The sequence below is a fragment of the Bombus fervidus genome, chromosome 3 (assembly GCF_041682495.2).
Source record: "Bombus fervidus isolate BK054 chromosome 3, iyBomFerv1, whole genome shotgun sequence".
Classification (NCBI taxonomy): domain Eukaryota; kingdom Metazoa; phylum Arthropoda; class Insecta; order Hymenoptera; family Apidae; genus Bombus; species Bombus fervidus.
In genome coordinates this window covers 5,091,128-5,109,273 of record NC_091519.1, presented here as the reverse complement: position 1 = coordinate 5,109,273, position 18,146 = coordinate 5,091,128, and the positions used below count along the sequence as shown (strand labels likewise).

Below are 18,146 nucleotides of genomic sequence, written 5' to 3'. Positions count from 1 at the left end.
TTTATTTCACGCTCTGAACGCGTCTCACAATACTATACGATGCCACGTGGTCATTCGACTCGAACGGAAATATTCGCCGTGATAATCGATTACCACAATTGAAAGAAGTGAAATCATCGACAGCCAGTAGGGTGCATTTGGCCCTTTCAAAACCAAGAGTAGTAACACGATCGAGATCAACGGATAAATAATATTGTTGTTTTATTATTTACTCGTTGTTTGATTTCTATTGACCACAAAATAAGATAAATTCTACTACTTTGAACAATAAAACTACAAATCTATTCGATGACGATATTATGTGACAAGATTATCTTTGAACGTAGTATCTTCACAAAATATGTTAACACGTGCAAAGTTTGCTCTTGAATTTTAAAAACTTTTGTATAAACATATTTACGTGCACGTTTGTACGGCGCTCAAAAGTTAATACGCGTACTATTTATGCAGAAACTGTTGATACATAATTATCACAATGGTCGTTATTTACGTATCCAGAGCTTGCGGTATTTCACATTGCGCGCACTTACCTTACGCGTGTGTTCCGAGTGAAATATGACAAGTAAGAATTGATGAGTTTGTATTAAACTAACGTAGAAAGGATAATATAAATTTCAGTAGTAAATACGAAAAATGATAACAAATCTATAACGTCAAGTATTAGTATTTTTATTCGTGATGTATACATTAAAACAAACTCTTCTGAAAATAAATTTATTTGGCACAACCTAAAGAAACTAAATTTCAATATAAACGTTTGTTGAAATATACTACAATATATGTACATGTATGATCATTACAAGAAGATAGCATTAAAAGTTACCTTGGTTAAAATGTTTTCAGTCCATTTGACATATTATTTCTTGTCAAATTTTAGTTTGTTAGTCTCTCGTTCGTTTTATATCCTAGAAAATTGATTTCACGAAGAATCATTCGAGGGTCTAAAAAAAAAAAAAAAAAAGAGAATGAAAAAGATATCAACTATAAATTAACGTGAAACAAATAACGTATATTATGATTATATAGAATCGTGTATACGAGATAAATTAGAAAATAAGTTTCCATTCTATTCTAAAATTCTCGCATGATTATCGTTGAAACGATCCATTTCCCAAACATAAAAAAAAAAAAAAATGATATTTAAGAGAAAAGCAAATCCTAATAGTGAAAATTAATGAAATGGCGCGAACGAAGAGGAAAGGGGGAGGAAAATATAAACGATTAAACGGATGTAGAGAAAGAGTAGAGGCGAGTCGGCTTAAGCTGAGTGAAGTGAAGTGAAGTCGGGAGAGTAGAATGAAGTGGGGTGGAATGAAGGCAAGCACATCAGGACGTTAAGAAACGAGCGGGCCTCCCCTTCTGCATCTACTTTCGTGTTTACACGTATCCTGCAGGCCATAAATAAGCTGGTACGGTGTCGGACACGGTCGCTCGCGCACGGGAAAACTTGACTAATTGCGAGAAACCTCTCTGACATCTCTGCCTGTTCCTTTCCGTCTAGATATCCTTCGTTGGCCTGTCCCTCCCATTACCAGACCTGCCTGTTTTCCTCTTGCATGCCGATCTTCCTTCTGTCCTCCTGTAATGTACAGTATGACACATCCCGCGGTTTTTCGTCGGCCGTTCATCATCCCGAGACTAATCTCTTCTACTTGAGCTCCGCTGACGCGTCGTTTGTCTTCCTTTTGCTGTACCTGTACGTGCGCGTTCCACGTTCCACGGACGAGCCACTAGGTTCCGTGTAAGTATCCGCAATGCAATCTTTCCGAAAGATTTGCTTCGTTCTTTGGCTGTTGCTCCTTTAAAAATTCTTGCAAACTCTTTTCGATTCAGCTTCAATAACATATGTATTACACATACATGTATTATATAATATATTATATATATGTATTATACATGTGTTATAGAAGCTGAATCGAAAAGAGTTTGAGAATTCAACCGTATGAATTTGTTGAATTTTGATGGATTATTATGAACCATAGATTGTTTCTATGATGCGCATAAACTGTGACCACTTCATGGTTAATAAACTCGTTTGTTCGATTAGACGATACAACAACTTACATTCTGACAAGATATCTCGCTCCTATCTTAGTTTTACGATTTATTTCAATGTTCACGATTTATTTCAATGTTCACGATTTCCTTGATTATCTTTTTCCTTCCTTCCCTTTTCCTTGCTGCGTGACAGTAATTACCTAATGGTATAACCGGGCACGAATCAGGAACGGAGTTGTCATTGAAGGCGTTGAGAGAAACACAAACGCTTCTATTACGAAATAGCGAGTTACATCTTGTCATTAAAGTAACTAAATTATCGTTTATAGGTTTGCTTTCTATAAAACGGCGCGCGCACAGCGCAGCGTTGCGTCAACGCTTAACATTCTACGGATGATTGTTGTAATATCTGCGGCACAAACAGGCTATTGTGCTGACCGCGACGGCAGCCCTTTGCGAGATACCGATTAATCTTCTTTTTCAACAACCAGCTTTCTTGTCACCGAGTTAACCAACGAGTTGCTTGGTAGTCGACAGGTAAGACTTTCCAAGCAGCTGCACTACGTTGTTAAAATTGCTCGTTGCAGCCACAGAATATGCAGGTAATATATTACTTTCACGATTAGCGATAAAAAATTGAGCTCAGGACTATCGCGAAGCGTGATCGACGAGTACGTATCGTTGGTCATCCAAACAGCATAGCATAAAATCTCTAAGCTGATTGCAAACAAAGATATTGTTGATAAAAATAATCAAATTGATTCAACTATGTTATCGTTCGAACGCTTTGTCTGTGTTTGAGAAAAATCATATTATCCAGATGTTATATCGTCGTGTGATAATCAACAAACAATGAACATCATTGTGTTCCATGAACAACGAAACTTCATCTTTCTCTTTTCACTTTTATCTTGTTTACTTGAATTTAGTTCAGGATATGATGTGGATGCATTTTATCGAATTAGAAACTTATTTTTCCGATGGGAATAGACAAATGTGGAAAATATACAAGTAATTTAAAGATACAAAAAATCAGTACGATACACTGCACAATGAAAATTGTCTTCCACGTATCTGTTAGAGGTGCAAAAAATATGCAATGTAAACAGAATTCTCTAACAATTTGGTTTTATTCCAATGCAAAAGGTTAATGTTCTAAAATGTTAGGAAAATTCGTTATACAAATATGTAACATTTAAAATCCTTTGACTCAAGAATTTGAAAACTCGTCGCATTCGCTTTCACGATATTATTAATAAATAACGAAAAGTGATCAAAGTGTTAGAAACTATCAGTGTCGCGTAATGATCGCGAATAAACACGGATATTTTCGTAGTTAAAAAGCAAAGATATAAGAAATATGAGCATATAGTATGTAGAGGATATGCTAAATTATGCAAAATATGTGCACATATAAATACATATGTATGTTTGCGAAATACGTATAAATAATGTTATGATATGCTTTTACGTATAATCATTTACGTAATAACATAGATATATAAAATAATGGTCTCTTTACGATTTTCGATAGTAATCTCATATCACTAGTTTGAAAAATGAATTTATAGGCTTAGAAAGACCACCACCCCCCCCATATCGTAAGTCAGAATGGGAACGTATTTAATTGTTCCAATATCGAGTTGGAATTTCTTTTAGTGTTTGTATGTGTAGGATACGTAGCATTTAAAATTTTTGCAATTTTCAAAATTATATGGTAATAGGCAATTTTCTTTAAAATGTAACTTTTCTCTTTAATTTCTCACTAAAACACCAATTTCTCGGTAATTTCAGTAATTATTTCTATCGATGCACATTTTTCAAGACATTTACCCATCTTATTATGTTTTCATGTTAACTGAAAAGGTTTTTAAATGGACTTCAATGTACGCTAGGACGGAAAATTTCTTTTCAACTATGACCGATACCGCATTCTTCGTCATCAAACGATTCTGTTATTTTGGAAACGATATCGTATCCGGAAATAACAATTTAACTCACCAAGTTAAATAAATAATCAAAAATACACAAATACTTTTCTTATAAGTTGTAAAGCTGAGTAGATAGAAAATAGCGTCTTTGTACAGGATAATGCCATCTCTAGTCAAGTTTTTTATCTTGTTGTAATCAGCTGCGGTAAAAGGAAAATATTTGCGAGTTTCCTCACTGTAAAATAATGAAAATGCATGACAAGGAAATATATATATAAGAAGCTTTTAAGAACGTTACGCTGAATATATTTTTGATATTTACTACTCAAACCAAGGTCCTATGATACTATCAAATTCAGATTATACCGAACAGGTTTCTTGTAATTTGACTATACCCTGCAGACTATAGTCACGATTCATAAATTATTGCAAAAATAAAAATATGTAAAAATATGTAAAACGAAACGTGCAACATATTCGTATTTATCTGTTATTTCTGTCAAATATGAAAAACATATGTAATACAAAGAAAGTACATGTACCTATGTATTTGTATAGATATGCTCTCTAGTAGCGACAATAAGCAACAGAGTAAGTGGGCTTACGGTCTACTGAATAAAAGTCGGTGAATTTTCTGGCGCCAAGTAATTCGTTTGAAGCACTCTTCAGCAAGCATTGGTTTCCTTCGTCGACGTTCATGCCTTTCTAACATACTGCAGCGCCGGAAGGAAGCTCTTGACAAGCCACTCGCCTTACGTTACGTCCAAAGCCTCTTTCTTGTTGCGTTCAGAATGGGATGTTACGCGCTGCTATTAGACGCGACTAATCGACAGACACTGACAAACAGGAAACAACGCTCTCTCGTTCGACGATAAAAAGAAAACACCGCCCTTCTGATCTACGATAACTAATATCGAACGCGTAACAAATTTTGCTTTTCAAACGAATGTTATTTTTTTTTTTTTTTTTCTATATTCGATTCTAGCCCTAGTTTATATTTCTGTTGAAATTCTTATTCGATTAATCAAACATAGTAGTTAAATACGATGGTTCGTCGGATGGTTAAACGTTACCGAAATACAAAACTTTTCAATGATAAAATAGTAGATAAAATAACAATGTTAAAACGGATATAAAATTCAATAACAAGACAGAAGTGGATAAAAATGGAAAATCTTAAGTAATATTTTAATTATTTCCACTTGTTTACGTACTTCGTCGTAATTGTGCATAGTTGAGGATTATTGTTAAAAATGCCTCACCAATTAAAAGAAAGATAGATAATAATCTGTAAAAGAATTAATATTTATTTATCAAACTATCCTATACAGGAGAATAATTAACTACATATTTCATATTAAAGCATATCGTGTCTCTTATGTTCGTCGAAGGTAAAAAGGAAACAGATGTACTGTTTTTAAATAATTATTGACAAATAATTTTATACCGTTTTTCTTTTCTCACCTATTTGAAACATGTACAACGCTTTATAGCAGTTTCTCTGTTACGCGTAATTTCAAACAAAGATTCTCGCCCTTTTTTTCATACAGATGTAACTGCCACGATTTTTAATCGAAATCTGAATTTGATGAAAAGAAGAGAAATTACAATTTCGCTTAGGTTAATAACAGGCACGGAAGATGTAGGCCGATTCGATTTAAAGGTTGTTCCAGTCGGTTATAAGTATACCTTCGTAGTCGAGTTTCGAAGCTCACGATAATACGCCAGAACGAGTCTGATCGTTCATGAATACATTATCCTTTCTAACGAGGTGAATAGGTGAAGTAGACGGAGTCACAGTAGTCTGTCCATAAATCACTCAAAGGACAGGCCCGAGCTGACAGGACGCAACGCATACGATGCCGCTTGAACACTCCCGCATCAGTTTCCATTTTTTTTCCCAGTACCCCAGCCGCAAGGAAGTGCTCTTTCATTCGACTGTAAAATTACCAGCCGTCACACACTCTACCGTCTTACGACTTTTATCGCGATAGCGTTCTTTTCAACTTTGAAAATCCTATTAAATTTGTATGTAATAGCGACCATGACTATTACGCCTATTTTAGATTGCAGATAGAGGTACGTACTTACATCACTCGCTGCTGCATCTCACAAACATTTATTTTATTTAAAATTGACGATGTAACCTACAATGATCATAAAATTTATAAATATTCAATGAGGAAAACTCTTTTTCTTTGGATGTCTGTGGTGGCAAATTTACGTATAATATGTATTTCCTATATCTATATTAAATGTTATAATCATCAAAAGTTTAGGTCAAAGTTATTTAGAAGTTTGTTAATTTGCTAATAATCTATTTGACTTCTGTGCACGTGTATTTCGTAAGTATCAAGTATTTAAATATGATCAAATAATATTATCTATTTATACAGTTTGAAATTATACTGTAAAATGGTTATGATGAAAAAATTGATAAATGTGCAATCCCTGAGATTGAGAACTCGAATTTTTTATAAAATTACATAGTAATTTTAAGTTTGGCGGCGGTGGAGAGTACGTATTCTATTTTCTAAGATTTTTTTCATTGCTATTTTTCAACAATATCTATAGTCCTTGAAACGAAACTTGATCATAGGTATGCATAAGCAAATTTTAAACACATCGTTGTTCGTAAATACTATTCAAGATACACGTAGCGTATTATGAACGTACAATGTGAAAAATACTAAAAAGACATATAATATCTTGAAATTTATTTTGAATTAGAAAAGAACGCGAAATTTCGAAAAACTATCTTCGTATATATTACATTTAAAGTTTTAATAATCAAAAATCATTACCTATTTATACTAGTCAAAATGTAAGAAAAATAAACAGGAGCCTATAACTATAGGTATATATAGTGGCTTAAATGAATATTCGAACTCCCTTTAAAACTGAATTTTTTTTGATTAGATAAATCTTCAACATGAGTTGTTTAAATTTTCATTACAAAACTAAATAAAAAGCTTGTAAAATGCGACTTTTACTTTCTTTCTTCGCGATTCTGATCAATTGCTATATTTCAAAATTTTTCTGCACGACATGTAGTAAATTAATCCTTCTAACTTTTAAGATAAAAGATCGAAGCGTTTTGTCTAATTTTAAAAAAGTTACTCCGTTTTAAAGGATGTACGAATAATCATGACAGCCATTCTATATCATTATCATTTTTAATATTACCACTTTTGTTCCTCGATTTTAGTACACGTGACACACAATTGTCAATTGTCGAACATATTTTATATAGTTAAATTAATTATATAGCCTTTTTCTTAAATACATGATCATCGTATCAAAACGAATATATTAAACGGTCGTAACGTAAAATTCTAATTGAAAGATATTCTGCCGTGGTATTAAAGTTCCAAACAAACAAAACAAATTTTAATGTTTTTCAATGAATAACATTTTTAAAAAGAACTATATCAGATAAGTGAAAAGTTATTATGCGTACATAAAATTTGTTTATATATAGAATGTAATTATCCGCAGATAATTTATATACGCGTATAAAATTAGTTTTAAAAAGTATCGCATTGGTTCGTACTATCTCTTTGAAACTGTAAACCGTATTTCGATTTTACAAGTTTCCTTATTATCAGGTAATTCAATTAAAGACAAAAGCATTTTTCCGTTAAGAAATAAGTTCTGATATATTTCACTTCAATAGGGTATCAAACAGCGTTACGTAATGCGGAATAACAATAATAATAGAATTAACAAGTCAACGTGGGGTTCGCTCCAAAAATGAGGGAAATAAAACGTACAAAATTTCGATTCAAATACAGTACGTACTCTTAGTCAAATTTTCTCCACACATTCAAATTGATCGTAATGATAAGAATTATGCAATAATAATATTAATAATAGTAATAATTGCTACATGTGTACACATCTATACTTACGTATATATGTATATATGTATATATTTATACACACATACATTTACACTTATGTATACATGTATATGTATATACATATCTGATATAAAAGAAAATAAATCTATTCGTAACTTAAATTGTATATCCTGTAATACATTCGTTTTTCTTCGGTACATAAAGTCGTTATACAAGAATTCGTAACAGTACTAAATTATCGGTCAATCACTAAAACTTTGGTTACGCAAAAATATAGACGCAATATTCGTCAGCTAGTCAAGGATTTGTCGAATTTACGTTCGCGCGTTTACTATCACTAAGCTCCATCGGTCCGGCGAAAAGTGCTTTACCTTTTCCTTTTTTAGATTCGCCGCGCCGTCTACGTACCTATGAACAAATGTACAATAGTTACAATAAAGATTAGTGATGAATATTAATCCATAAATACTACACATAGACTCGTTACGTTATATTCATTCGAATGTTCGCAATAATGGAGGACATGGTACAATTGGAACATCGCGATCGACGAGAATTTACTGCGTCGTTTCAAGCTATGTATTTTCATAGGCTTGGAACTTAAAGCATGAAAAACGTGGTTTGCAAATTTACATTGGAATTCTGCGCCGATAAACGATCAACTTACTCGTTAACGTTACAAACGTTTATCCTTTATCATCATATTTTGTACTATTTTCAAAGTTACGCAACATTTCCAATCTATTCAATTTTAACATTCCAGGCTATTTGTGAGTAATTATATTAGGTGGGTAAGTGTAGCGCGAAAAAAATACTGTCTCGTCGACGATAAGATTCACGAGGAAATATTCGATATTAAAAATAATCGCCTGTTGATAGTTGGAGTTAAAGATCCGTGATCGCGTATGTATCGATAAATTCTAGAACCACGCATACACATATCTGTAGCGGAAGCGCAGCATATCTCACTCATGCACATGGTAGCTTTCTCACTCGGAAATCACAGTTGAACATTGGTTTTTCGACGTTACCCGTGGCACTCGTTTGTTTTATTTTTCAAAATTAAGTGGTTCACGTCAGGTGCAGCGAACGGGCCACCGTGTAGCCAAATATTTCAGTTCAGTATGTGACAGGAAATGATTTTCAATCGGAAATTACCATCGTACCGGAGAACAAAAATTCATCGACAGCGTAACGTAGAAAAGGAAATCGTACAATAATAAAAAGCGTATGGTCGTATACACTCGCGCATACGCGTAAGTGTTCAAACGTCGTGTCGAAGACATATTGTTAATAATACGAAATACAAAACGAACGAACGTTGGAATATTTGAACCGTGATATAAACAAAATAATACTATACACGAACGTGATATTAAGATCAAGTACCGGGGTACATCGTAACACATCGTAATACATAACAGCCGGTTAAACGCGCGTCGACAGTTAATAATTATGCAGTAGCCTTAAGTGGTTCTTTCAGGCACACGTTATTTTCAGATTTGCTCCCCTTCACTACACGCTTCGTTATTCTTGCACAAGAATCACAGTTAAATGATTGGTACACTATAATACTTGCAATCTTTTTAGCACTTCCTACCGAAGATTCAACACGTGTGAAGGTACGGCTCTTTATCTCAACGATGACACCAACCCTTCAGCAAGCACGTTAAATAATCATTCGCAGCGTCTCGTATTGTTCGGTCTAACTAATAAATTAAAATAACAAATTTAAGGATGAAGATAAGATAAGGAGGCAAGGGAACGAAAGAATAAGAAAAATATATATAAAAAAAAGGAAATTCTACGATACTAAAATGTTGACAAGAGTAAGCAACTAATTTATTTGTTTAACGTAATTGCGAGGTTACTTTAACGAGGTCAGCTCGCTTGGTCTGTATTTTTATTCCGTATCTTCGGTTTTTTTTTACATATTTACGTATCAAACACCTCCCTATACTCGCACGAGGATCACAGATGAACGGTTGATATTCTTCGACGTCGTTGCTCGGCAAGGTCCATGGTCAAGGACTCATTGAGGCAAGCCGGATGCAGCACCAAGGCGAGGAGCTCCATACAGCGAGTATGGGGAGAAATACGGTGGTAATCCTGCAGGTGTGTGCGGATGTGGCGGTGGAAGCGGTAAACCCAACGACGATAGAGACGGCGGCAACAACGGTGAAGGTTTCCCGTAAGGGTGATAACGCGCGGTTGCGAGTGGACTCAAAGGTGGCGTGGGATAAGTCCTGGAGAACAAAGGATGTGTCGGTGGTAGTCCAACGGAGGGCGACAGCAGAGACAACGCGGCTGACGGATCCGTGACTCCGCTGCTATTCGACACGCTTGTGTGACTCCTCAGATGTTGCAACAATTCGTCCGACGTGGAAAATCTTTTGCCACAGTAAGCCGTATCGCCCGCTATCCAGTTGCACACGTACGGGAGTTGCGAGGCCGCTGCCAAAGCTGCCAGTTGTGCGTGTGCGTATGCGGCTACACCCAGCGCTCCGTAAGCCGTTGTACCGGGTTTGTGATCGCACTGAGCACACCCAGCAGGACAGGAACCTGCCGCGCTACTCGTACTGCTCGCTAACTTTCCATTCGCCACCACTGCACTCGCGGAACTAGCAAGCAGATGAGAGTTCAACTGACAACCAGTGCAATACGGATCCCTGCAAACGGGCATCAGAGCATCGGGACCGGAAGAACTCTTCAACCTTGCGTAACTCAGATAGGGATTACCGGCCACTAAGCTATTCTTTAGCGCCGCCTGCTGCTGAGACATCAAGGAACTGGCTGTCACATCGATGGGTAATTGTGGACTGTAACCTAAATAGCCAGAGCTCGACGAAGCTAAACTGACACCAGGTTTGAAAGTTCCCAACGGAAGATCCTTGATGGACGGATCCGTTATCGCTAGAACACCGGCTGGGCTATAAGGAGGTTTTGCTTGTAACGACGGACTGCTGACGACGGCTGGCTGAGAAGAACTCGACGAGTCGAGTTGAGTCGATGAAAGATTCGTCATCGATGTTCTCGAGGCGGGTGACTCCCGAGCTGTATCCCCATTCGGCGTCGATGTTTTACGACCTTGCGGTGTCACCGCTCTGACTGACGAGGCGCTCTGATTGCTTGGGCATCGTTTGTTATTGCTACCAGGTGTCCTCGATCGGCCGGACGTCGAATGACTAGAGGCTGACCGTTGTTCGTCCGGGCTTGACGCTTTCTCACGACCTAAACACGACTCGTAAGGCTTAAAGTTTGCCTTGGTTGATTCTGTGGATGTCGCCGCGATCGTCGGTGAAGATTTTTCATGCAATGGATCCGCGGACTTGGACGATTTGTTGTTCGATCCTTTGTCCAACGAGCCCAAAAGAGATTTATTGGACGGCGTGTCAGCTCCTATTTGACTGCAAGTCTGTGCGAGGAGCGCGAGCGGACTCTTCTTCGCATCCAGCTGAAAGTACAGAAAGTTTATTAGTATAATTATTAAATATATAAGAAATTACTGAATATATAATATAAACATATAGAATAATTATTATATTACTATAATTATATTATATATAATTATTAATATAATTATTATATTTAATATAAAATTTAATTTATATTATTATTATTGTAAAATATAATTAATATAATTATCATATTTTATATGTTTATATTATAATAATCGGATAATATTTATGTATCTTTTAAAAGTTACCGTCGTAACACGATGCATCGCTTTTCTAATTTTATTGATATTTTGTAAATATGTATATGCACGAACACATAGAATTTACACGTAACTGTGCCATAATGTACTTTTAGCGTTATTTGCAACAAATATTTATTAAAACCATATATATTTTGAGTTTCATAAATATTGAATACGTTTAATACATTTGCACCGTTACTAAATTAAATGTTACGTCCGTAATTTAATTGTTCAAAGATAATTTAATATCACCGATATTTCGATCATTTTCCATTTATGTTATAACGTGTTCGCGTGAGGCTTTAGATTGAAAGGTGACCACGGACAATATGTTACGTTCATACCTGTAATCTTACGACTGATAAAATGTAATGGCTGATGAGTACAATATCAAAAGTCAAGTAATTAAACTACCACATATCATTTTATACTCTAACATAAGTCTTATAAAATTACATATATCTGTAAGATGCACGTATTTTATTGTATATCGTTGTTATTTCATTGAGAATCTTCTTTATCGCTTTGAAACAACGTTATTTTTAAGTTGAATTACAATCAGATATATACGAACATTTACACTGTAAATACAGAAAATGTAGTTGTCACGACGTAATGATTCATCAAACGATCAAGCCAATCCAACATCAACTTGTTTCTTGCTGTGGTTTCCGTCACGCGGTATCGACAAATGAATAACACTGAGATAAAAACGATCAATTTCTGAATCACGTAAATGCTTGCGACAATTAGGCGGTCATTACTTATTTCTGTACAATTCTCACGTATTTCGTGCTAAATAATATACATACAACGAAATGAACAATATACGCAAATAATACATACATACATATATACATAACGAATTTGTAATGCTAAGACATAACTCATATTACTTTTAAATACTACTCAGCTACAAGATAAATTTGTCGTCAAATATAAGATATTATGCTTTAATCTTCTTATATTCCGTTTGCAAGTATTACGGAATAATCATTTTTAAGAAATTGTTATCCCTTATGAGATATTAAACTGCGGATTTTCATGCATTTAGGCAGGTAGAAAATTTGAAAGCGCAAAATTGTGCAGAATGCACACAGTACGAAAAAAAAGAAAGAAAAAAAATACAATACTTTGAGTACAGGTAGTGCTTTCGATAAAGCTTGATAAGTAAGACAACCTTCTACCGTAGTTCTATGTTTTTAATTATACTCTTAAAATGAAATCTTGAATTTGCACGAAAATCTACAATCTAATCATTACTAATACTGATTGTGCATTTAGATACTTATATATTTATAAATATGTGTGCAGCATTCAATGCAATACGAAGATCACTACAAAAAATTATTTATATGTTATATAAGTAAAAGCTGCAGTGAAAGTATTTTTAAATACATTATTCTATGTATACTGTGAATCAATTTTTTTCAGTAATTCAATTTATCCTTATATTAACATATATGTTACATCATTATTCTATACCATTAACGTTTATTATCTAAAAGCAAAATTCTTTTCTGAATACGCTTGAAAATGAAAATGTGACGTATACGTAATTTGAATTTTGCAATTGTCATATTAGTAATTGAGTAAAGATCTGGAGATATTTTCGTAAAGGATTTAATTATCCTTATTTAAATCGTTCAATGTCAGCAAAAATGCCAAGCATCAATTATATATTATTATTGCATCGCTGAGAATTACGGCTGTTTCATCTACAGTGATCAAGTTGTTAAAACAGCAGAGAATTAAAATGGCTGTTTACTGTAGGACCGTAGCCAATTAATAAGTAGTTCTCGACGTAGCGTAGACGCGATTAGTGGGAGAACGAGTGTGAGAATTTAATATTGGCGCCGGGTGAGTGTTCGCTTGGAAGTAGCCTAGGATGATGCAGTTGGTATAATTAGCGTATAGAGGAACAATATTTCTCGCGGTTGATACGTCCATCGAACAGATGTTCACCGTAATTAAAATGCAACGTTCATGAAACTAACCCATCGTTTGCGGTTGCTCCTGCTAATGGTGCGATGCCGACAGATATTAATGTCATGAATTGCAACAGACTATTACAGCATTACGGTTAAAGCTATATGTTAATTGCTCTGGTACAAGTTAACGGAACATCCGATAGTAATATTTTTATCGCCAACGTTAACTCATAAATCATATACAACCAAGCTATATAAAAATTTCCCTTTTACGTGGTCATGTAAAAAAGAAGTGTACCTAATGTGTATTATTAAAGAAAACACATTCATCGTTGTTCGATGTTTCTGACACAAAAAGCTGTATACATAATCTTTTGCACCTGCCCAGACTTGTACCCATTTCGTTTCCTATACAAGTAAAACTGAAATTAGTTTTTAAATTTATCTGTGATACCGTCTTTATTAATTATGTCTCGGCCGTCTCTGTTACATGTTTCACATGTTTGTGACGTGTTATCTCACGTGTTCCAGATTTAGTAGCATATTTTCCAATAATCCTAGTTATATTTTTAACAATTCTTCGGAACATGTAAGACGTAATACTGAAATGATCTTAGCTATTTAGTAAGAAATATAAACATTTTGAGCGTTATAGTCCACAAATTCTGGATCTTCCATAATCTATCCATTAGTATGAGAAGGTTAAATTATCTTTTTAAATATTTGTACACCTAAATTTTGTTCGTTTAGGTATTTTGTAGTGTTTGTACGAAGCCGGCAGGATACCTATTAAATTTCTATACAAGACATTTTGGAAGATTCTTCGCTGTAAATTGCATCTTTGCGTTATATCTGCTCACCATATTATAGTGTAATATATAATAATGTAATAAAATAACAATTAAAGATCAAACAATAATTGCCAAACTATAAAGTAACGGATCTATCGAAAACTTTTTACTTAAATCTCAACAAAATTCTGCGTTACCATATTAAATTTAATAATACAGTATGTATATATTATACAAGTAATTATATTATACAAGTTTATATTTCTTCCGAATGTTTATGAAGTCAGCCAATCACTTTTTAATGTTGCATTAGCGCCAACTATAAGCAGCTTGCGTTGCAGCTCGGTGACAAATGCAAGTAACAATGTATCTCATATAATCGGTCACTCAATAATGCAAAGTTCATTTAATAAAGAAAATTTCAATTTTAAATATTATTATTCCACGTACTCCACCAGCGAAAGATTGCTAACAAAATTTTTCCAACGAAAATAAATCTAAATCTCTCCTATACACTTCTGTTTCGTTTCTTATTTATAACACCGATAATTATTATACGTTTTTTTATTCCCTTTTATATTCCTTTTTATATTCTTTGATATAATTCAAAATACATAATTCATATAAAGACTTATTTATTTTTATATTTTTTATATTTTTATTCGAAGAACACGAACAATCGATCGGTAGGTAATAGTTTCACAACAATAGAACGAAAAATACAGGAATTTTAGTTCCTCTTAACCTAGTTGCATTCGACGTTTCATTTCGTTTGATTCATTTCAACTTTGACATATAAAACGTAAAACACATCTTCCATGTTCAGAAATATGTTACCGTATATACAGTGTGTTAGTGGTTACGAAAGTATGAAAATACAGAAAAATTATCTAGTTTTTAAAATTACTTTGTTAAATATCAACTTATTGGAACATAATTCCGATTGAAAAAAAACGTTCATAGAACATTCATCGGGTTCGTTTGTTACACTCACATTCTGTACCACCGATTATTCGCAGCATTGCAGAAAATTTCATAAAAACGCGGGACTTATTCAGGTAACACCATAGAGCCAATTAGGAAAGTACTTGTTGCTTTTTACCCGTGATACCAATTGAAACATAATACGCATGCTCTTTATCATGCACTCGAGAGAATGCACGATGATGTCTATAACGAATCGTTTGTTTGAAAACTCGTTGAAATATTATTGCATGTTAGCTATCTGATGATTATAATACAACATAAAGTACAAAGGCAGAAAAAAGACCAAGGAAATTTAACAAATAATGTATTTGTAGAAACGATTTTAAACCGTCAGGGTTATGCTTAAAGGAACAAGAAGTAGAAAAAATAAAAATAAAAAAAATAAAGGTTTATCACCATTAAGTGCGTACTTACGGACGGCGTAAGTAGTCAGGTTTATAACGTGCATAAAAAAGAAATGTAGATGAAGGAAAAGGAATCGAGCTCCCGACCATATTTAGCACTTATACACACATATAACTACTACATGCTCTTTCGTGTCTATCCTCGCGGCATTGTACATATTACCGAATCGTATTTTGATTTACGATTGCTCGTAAATCAGAGAACGTTCAAGCAGAAACTTTGCCAGCACTCGCTGTCCTCAAAATAGTTTACAGGAGTTAAAGCGTAAGACGTGAAATACATTCCCGTCGCGATTAACGAGAAGCCGACAACTAGAATTAATGAACTGTCGAAACTATTGTCCTTCGTGGTATGTGTTCATTTTATATCAACTTAATCACAATAAGTTGATGGCTATTGTAACATTGTCACTGCTTCGCTAAATCGTTCAACGCAATCAGTTTTAGCGTATTTTATAACAGTTTAATTTGTGGGCAAAAAATTTTAACGATTTAATCATATGCAATTTTCTTTTCAAGTATCTATATTATATATTTAGTATATTTATTAATATATTTTGATCGCATACAACTTTCATAAAATCTCACATGGATTAAATAACTTTGGCATTCGTATATTATCTGCATATCTTTTGCACGTATGTTGACATGTTTAGACGAAAGTATGTCTAAAACAATGTAAAACTTTGGAGTAATTTCAAAACGGTTTAAAAAAAGCAAAAACAAATTCAGGAGACAAATTTATAATTTGTTTCGTGTGAAAAGTTACGTTGAAGTCCGATAAGGTATTTTCAACACGTTTATTTATGTCGTGGACACACTAAATCATCACTATATATAGTCGGGGCAAAGGAAAAATGGAGGAAAGAAATAAGGAACACGACACTAACCGTAGTAGGTAGAGGCGTAAGATATTCCGGACGGAGGTACTGATTTGCGCTGGAAGTCAGCATCTTAAACGATATTCGCCCTCTTTCTGTCCACAACTATTCTCCTTGTAACAGATACCACTGTGATCACTCGCGACAGTCCGCGGAGGACTGACGAACGAAAGTTCGACCACACCGCGGAAACTGGTAACACTGCTGTACGTCGTTCTCTTCCTTACATCTGTCGAGGCAAAAAAACGAAAGTGTACGTAGATGAAGCCATTTGGCTTCTAATACGCTTCATTCCAACGTAAACACAACTCTCTTTCGACGTATGAGAAACACAATACACAGTGATATGGCGAGAAACGAAATAAAAAAAGACACACGTTACTTGTACGGCACACAAGATATAACATTAACTTACTACGGCCGGCTTCGAATCGCGACTGAGTCGCATCGCGTACTGTTCCCTCGACCGAGCCTCCCCGTCCCCCCACCAGCGCTCTCTATCGATGACCGTTCAGCTGACTTACCCCGCCACACTATGCTCCCCCGGGAAAGCTTACCCCTTCGCCGCTCTGTCGGTACATCCTAGTTTCCCCCACCATATATCTTGCCAGATTTTCTAGCGATGAAAGTAACACTCTCTCATGAAAAAAACCTCATTCCGATCAATTTTTCGATATTCATATCGATATCTATCCCATTTAGTGCCATCTACGACACGTTTCAATTTGTCCTGTTTTATCGATCAATTAGGAAATGAAAATCTCAGGTTACTTCTATCTTTATTTTATATTACATAACATTAACATTTCAATCTCAATTGTAACCATTTGGAAAGTAGTGTTTTAATATTACTGCATGGTATCAAAATTAGATCTGACCTTATTTAAAGCAGAGTATTATCAGTAATACCATACTTAATGAATCGTGTATATGTAATTATGATTATATAATACAAACATTTAACAAATGAAATAATAGTAATACTCGTTAGGCGTTTAATAAACTAAAGTGTTAGAATATTTAAAAGTAAGACTAAAACTGTACAGAATAATTTTGCTTTCTTAATTGAAACATTTTTTGTGTTTATTTCTTTCCCATAAAAGTATTTTTTAGCGATAATCATTTGTTTTCTTTGTATATAATTTTCTCAAGTTGTGAGGTAGCTTATAAATTTAGTTATAAATATGTTTATATGTAATTGTTGTATTTCCAAAATTTGTTAAAGCGTTAACATTGATAATTTATGTTATTTTTAAAATTGGATAACGTGTTTAAGGAAATATTTTAAATTATTTTTTATTTTAGTTTATTATCTGTTAAATTAATATATTTCTAGCAGGTCTACATATTACTAATTACATTTTTTACATATTACATTAGTTATATCGACTGTGTTATAGATGTTTATTATACCTAGTAAGTATTTCATTAATAACTTAAAACTTTATTGCAATTTCTAGATATGTATTGTGTATGAATAGGTATGAAGTACAAAACACATTCGTATTTGCAACTTTTAAAAAGATTCCTTTTCTTGAATCCAAAATAAAATATTATTAAATGTAACTATGATTAACTAGCTGTATTTATTTACAAGTTTCACAATAATTGGCGTATTATCAACTATTTTATTAATAATATGAGAGGAAATAGCATTTTG

At 34.0% G+C, this 18,146-nt stretch overlaps 1 protein-coding gene across 1 annotated transcript; it reads right to left on the bottom strand.

Moving 5' to 3' along the window:
- Positions 1-7,561: 7,561 nt before the first annotated feature.
- Positions 7,562-16,922, bottom strand: LOC139998459 (zinc finger protein Elbow). Its single transcript, XM_072023014.1, has 2 exons — positions 16,496-16,922; positions 7,562-11,246 (listed from the first exon to the last, which is right to left on the bottom strand). Exons 1-2 carry the CDS (start codon positions 16,556-16,558, stop codon positions 9,825-9,827), a joined length of 1,485 nt encoding a protein of 494 aa, XP_071879115.1. The 5' UTR covers positions 16,559-16,922; the 3' UTR covers positions 7,562-9,824.
- Between the last annotated feature and the right edge of the window lie 1,224 nt (positions 16,923-18,146).

Coding starts and splice junctions, on each gene's coding strand:
- LOC139998459 (XM_072023014.1), bottom strand. CDS start 16,558: ATGCTGACTTCCAGCGCAAATCAGTACCTCCGTCCGGAATATCTTACG. Junction 11,247..16,495: donor TTACGCCTCTACCTACTACG/GTTAGTGTCGTG, acceptor CTGTACTTTCAG/CTGGATGCGAAGAAGAGTCC.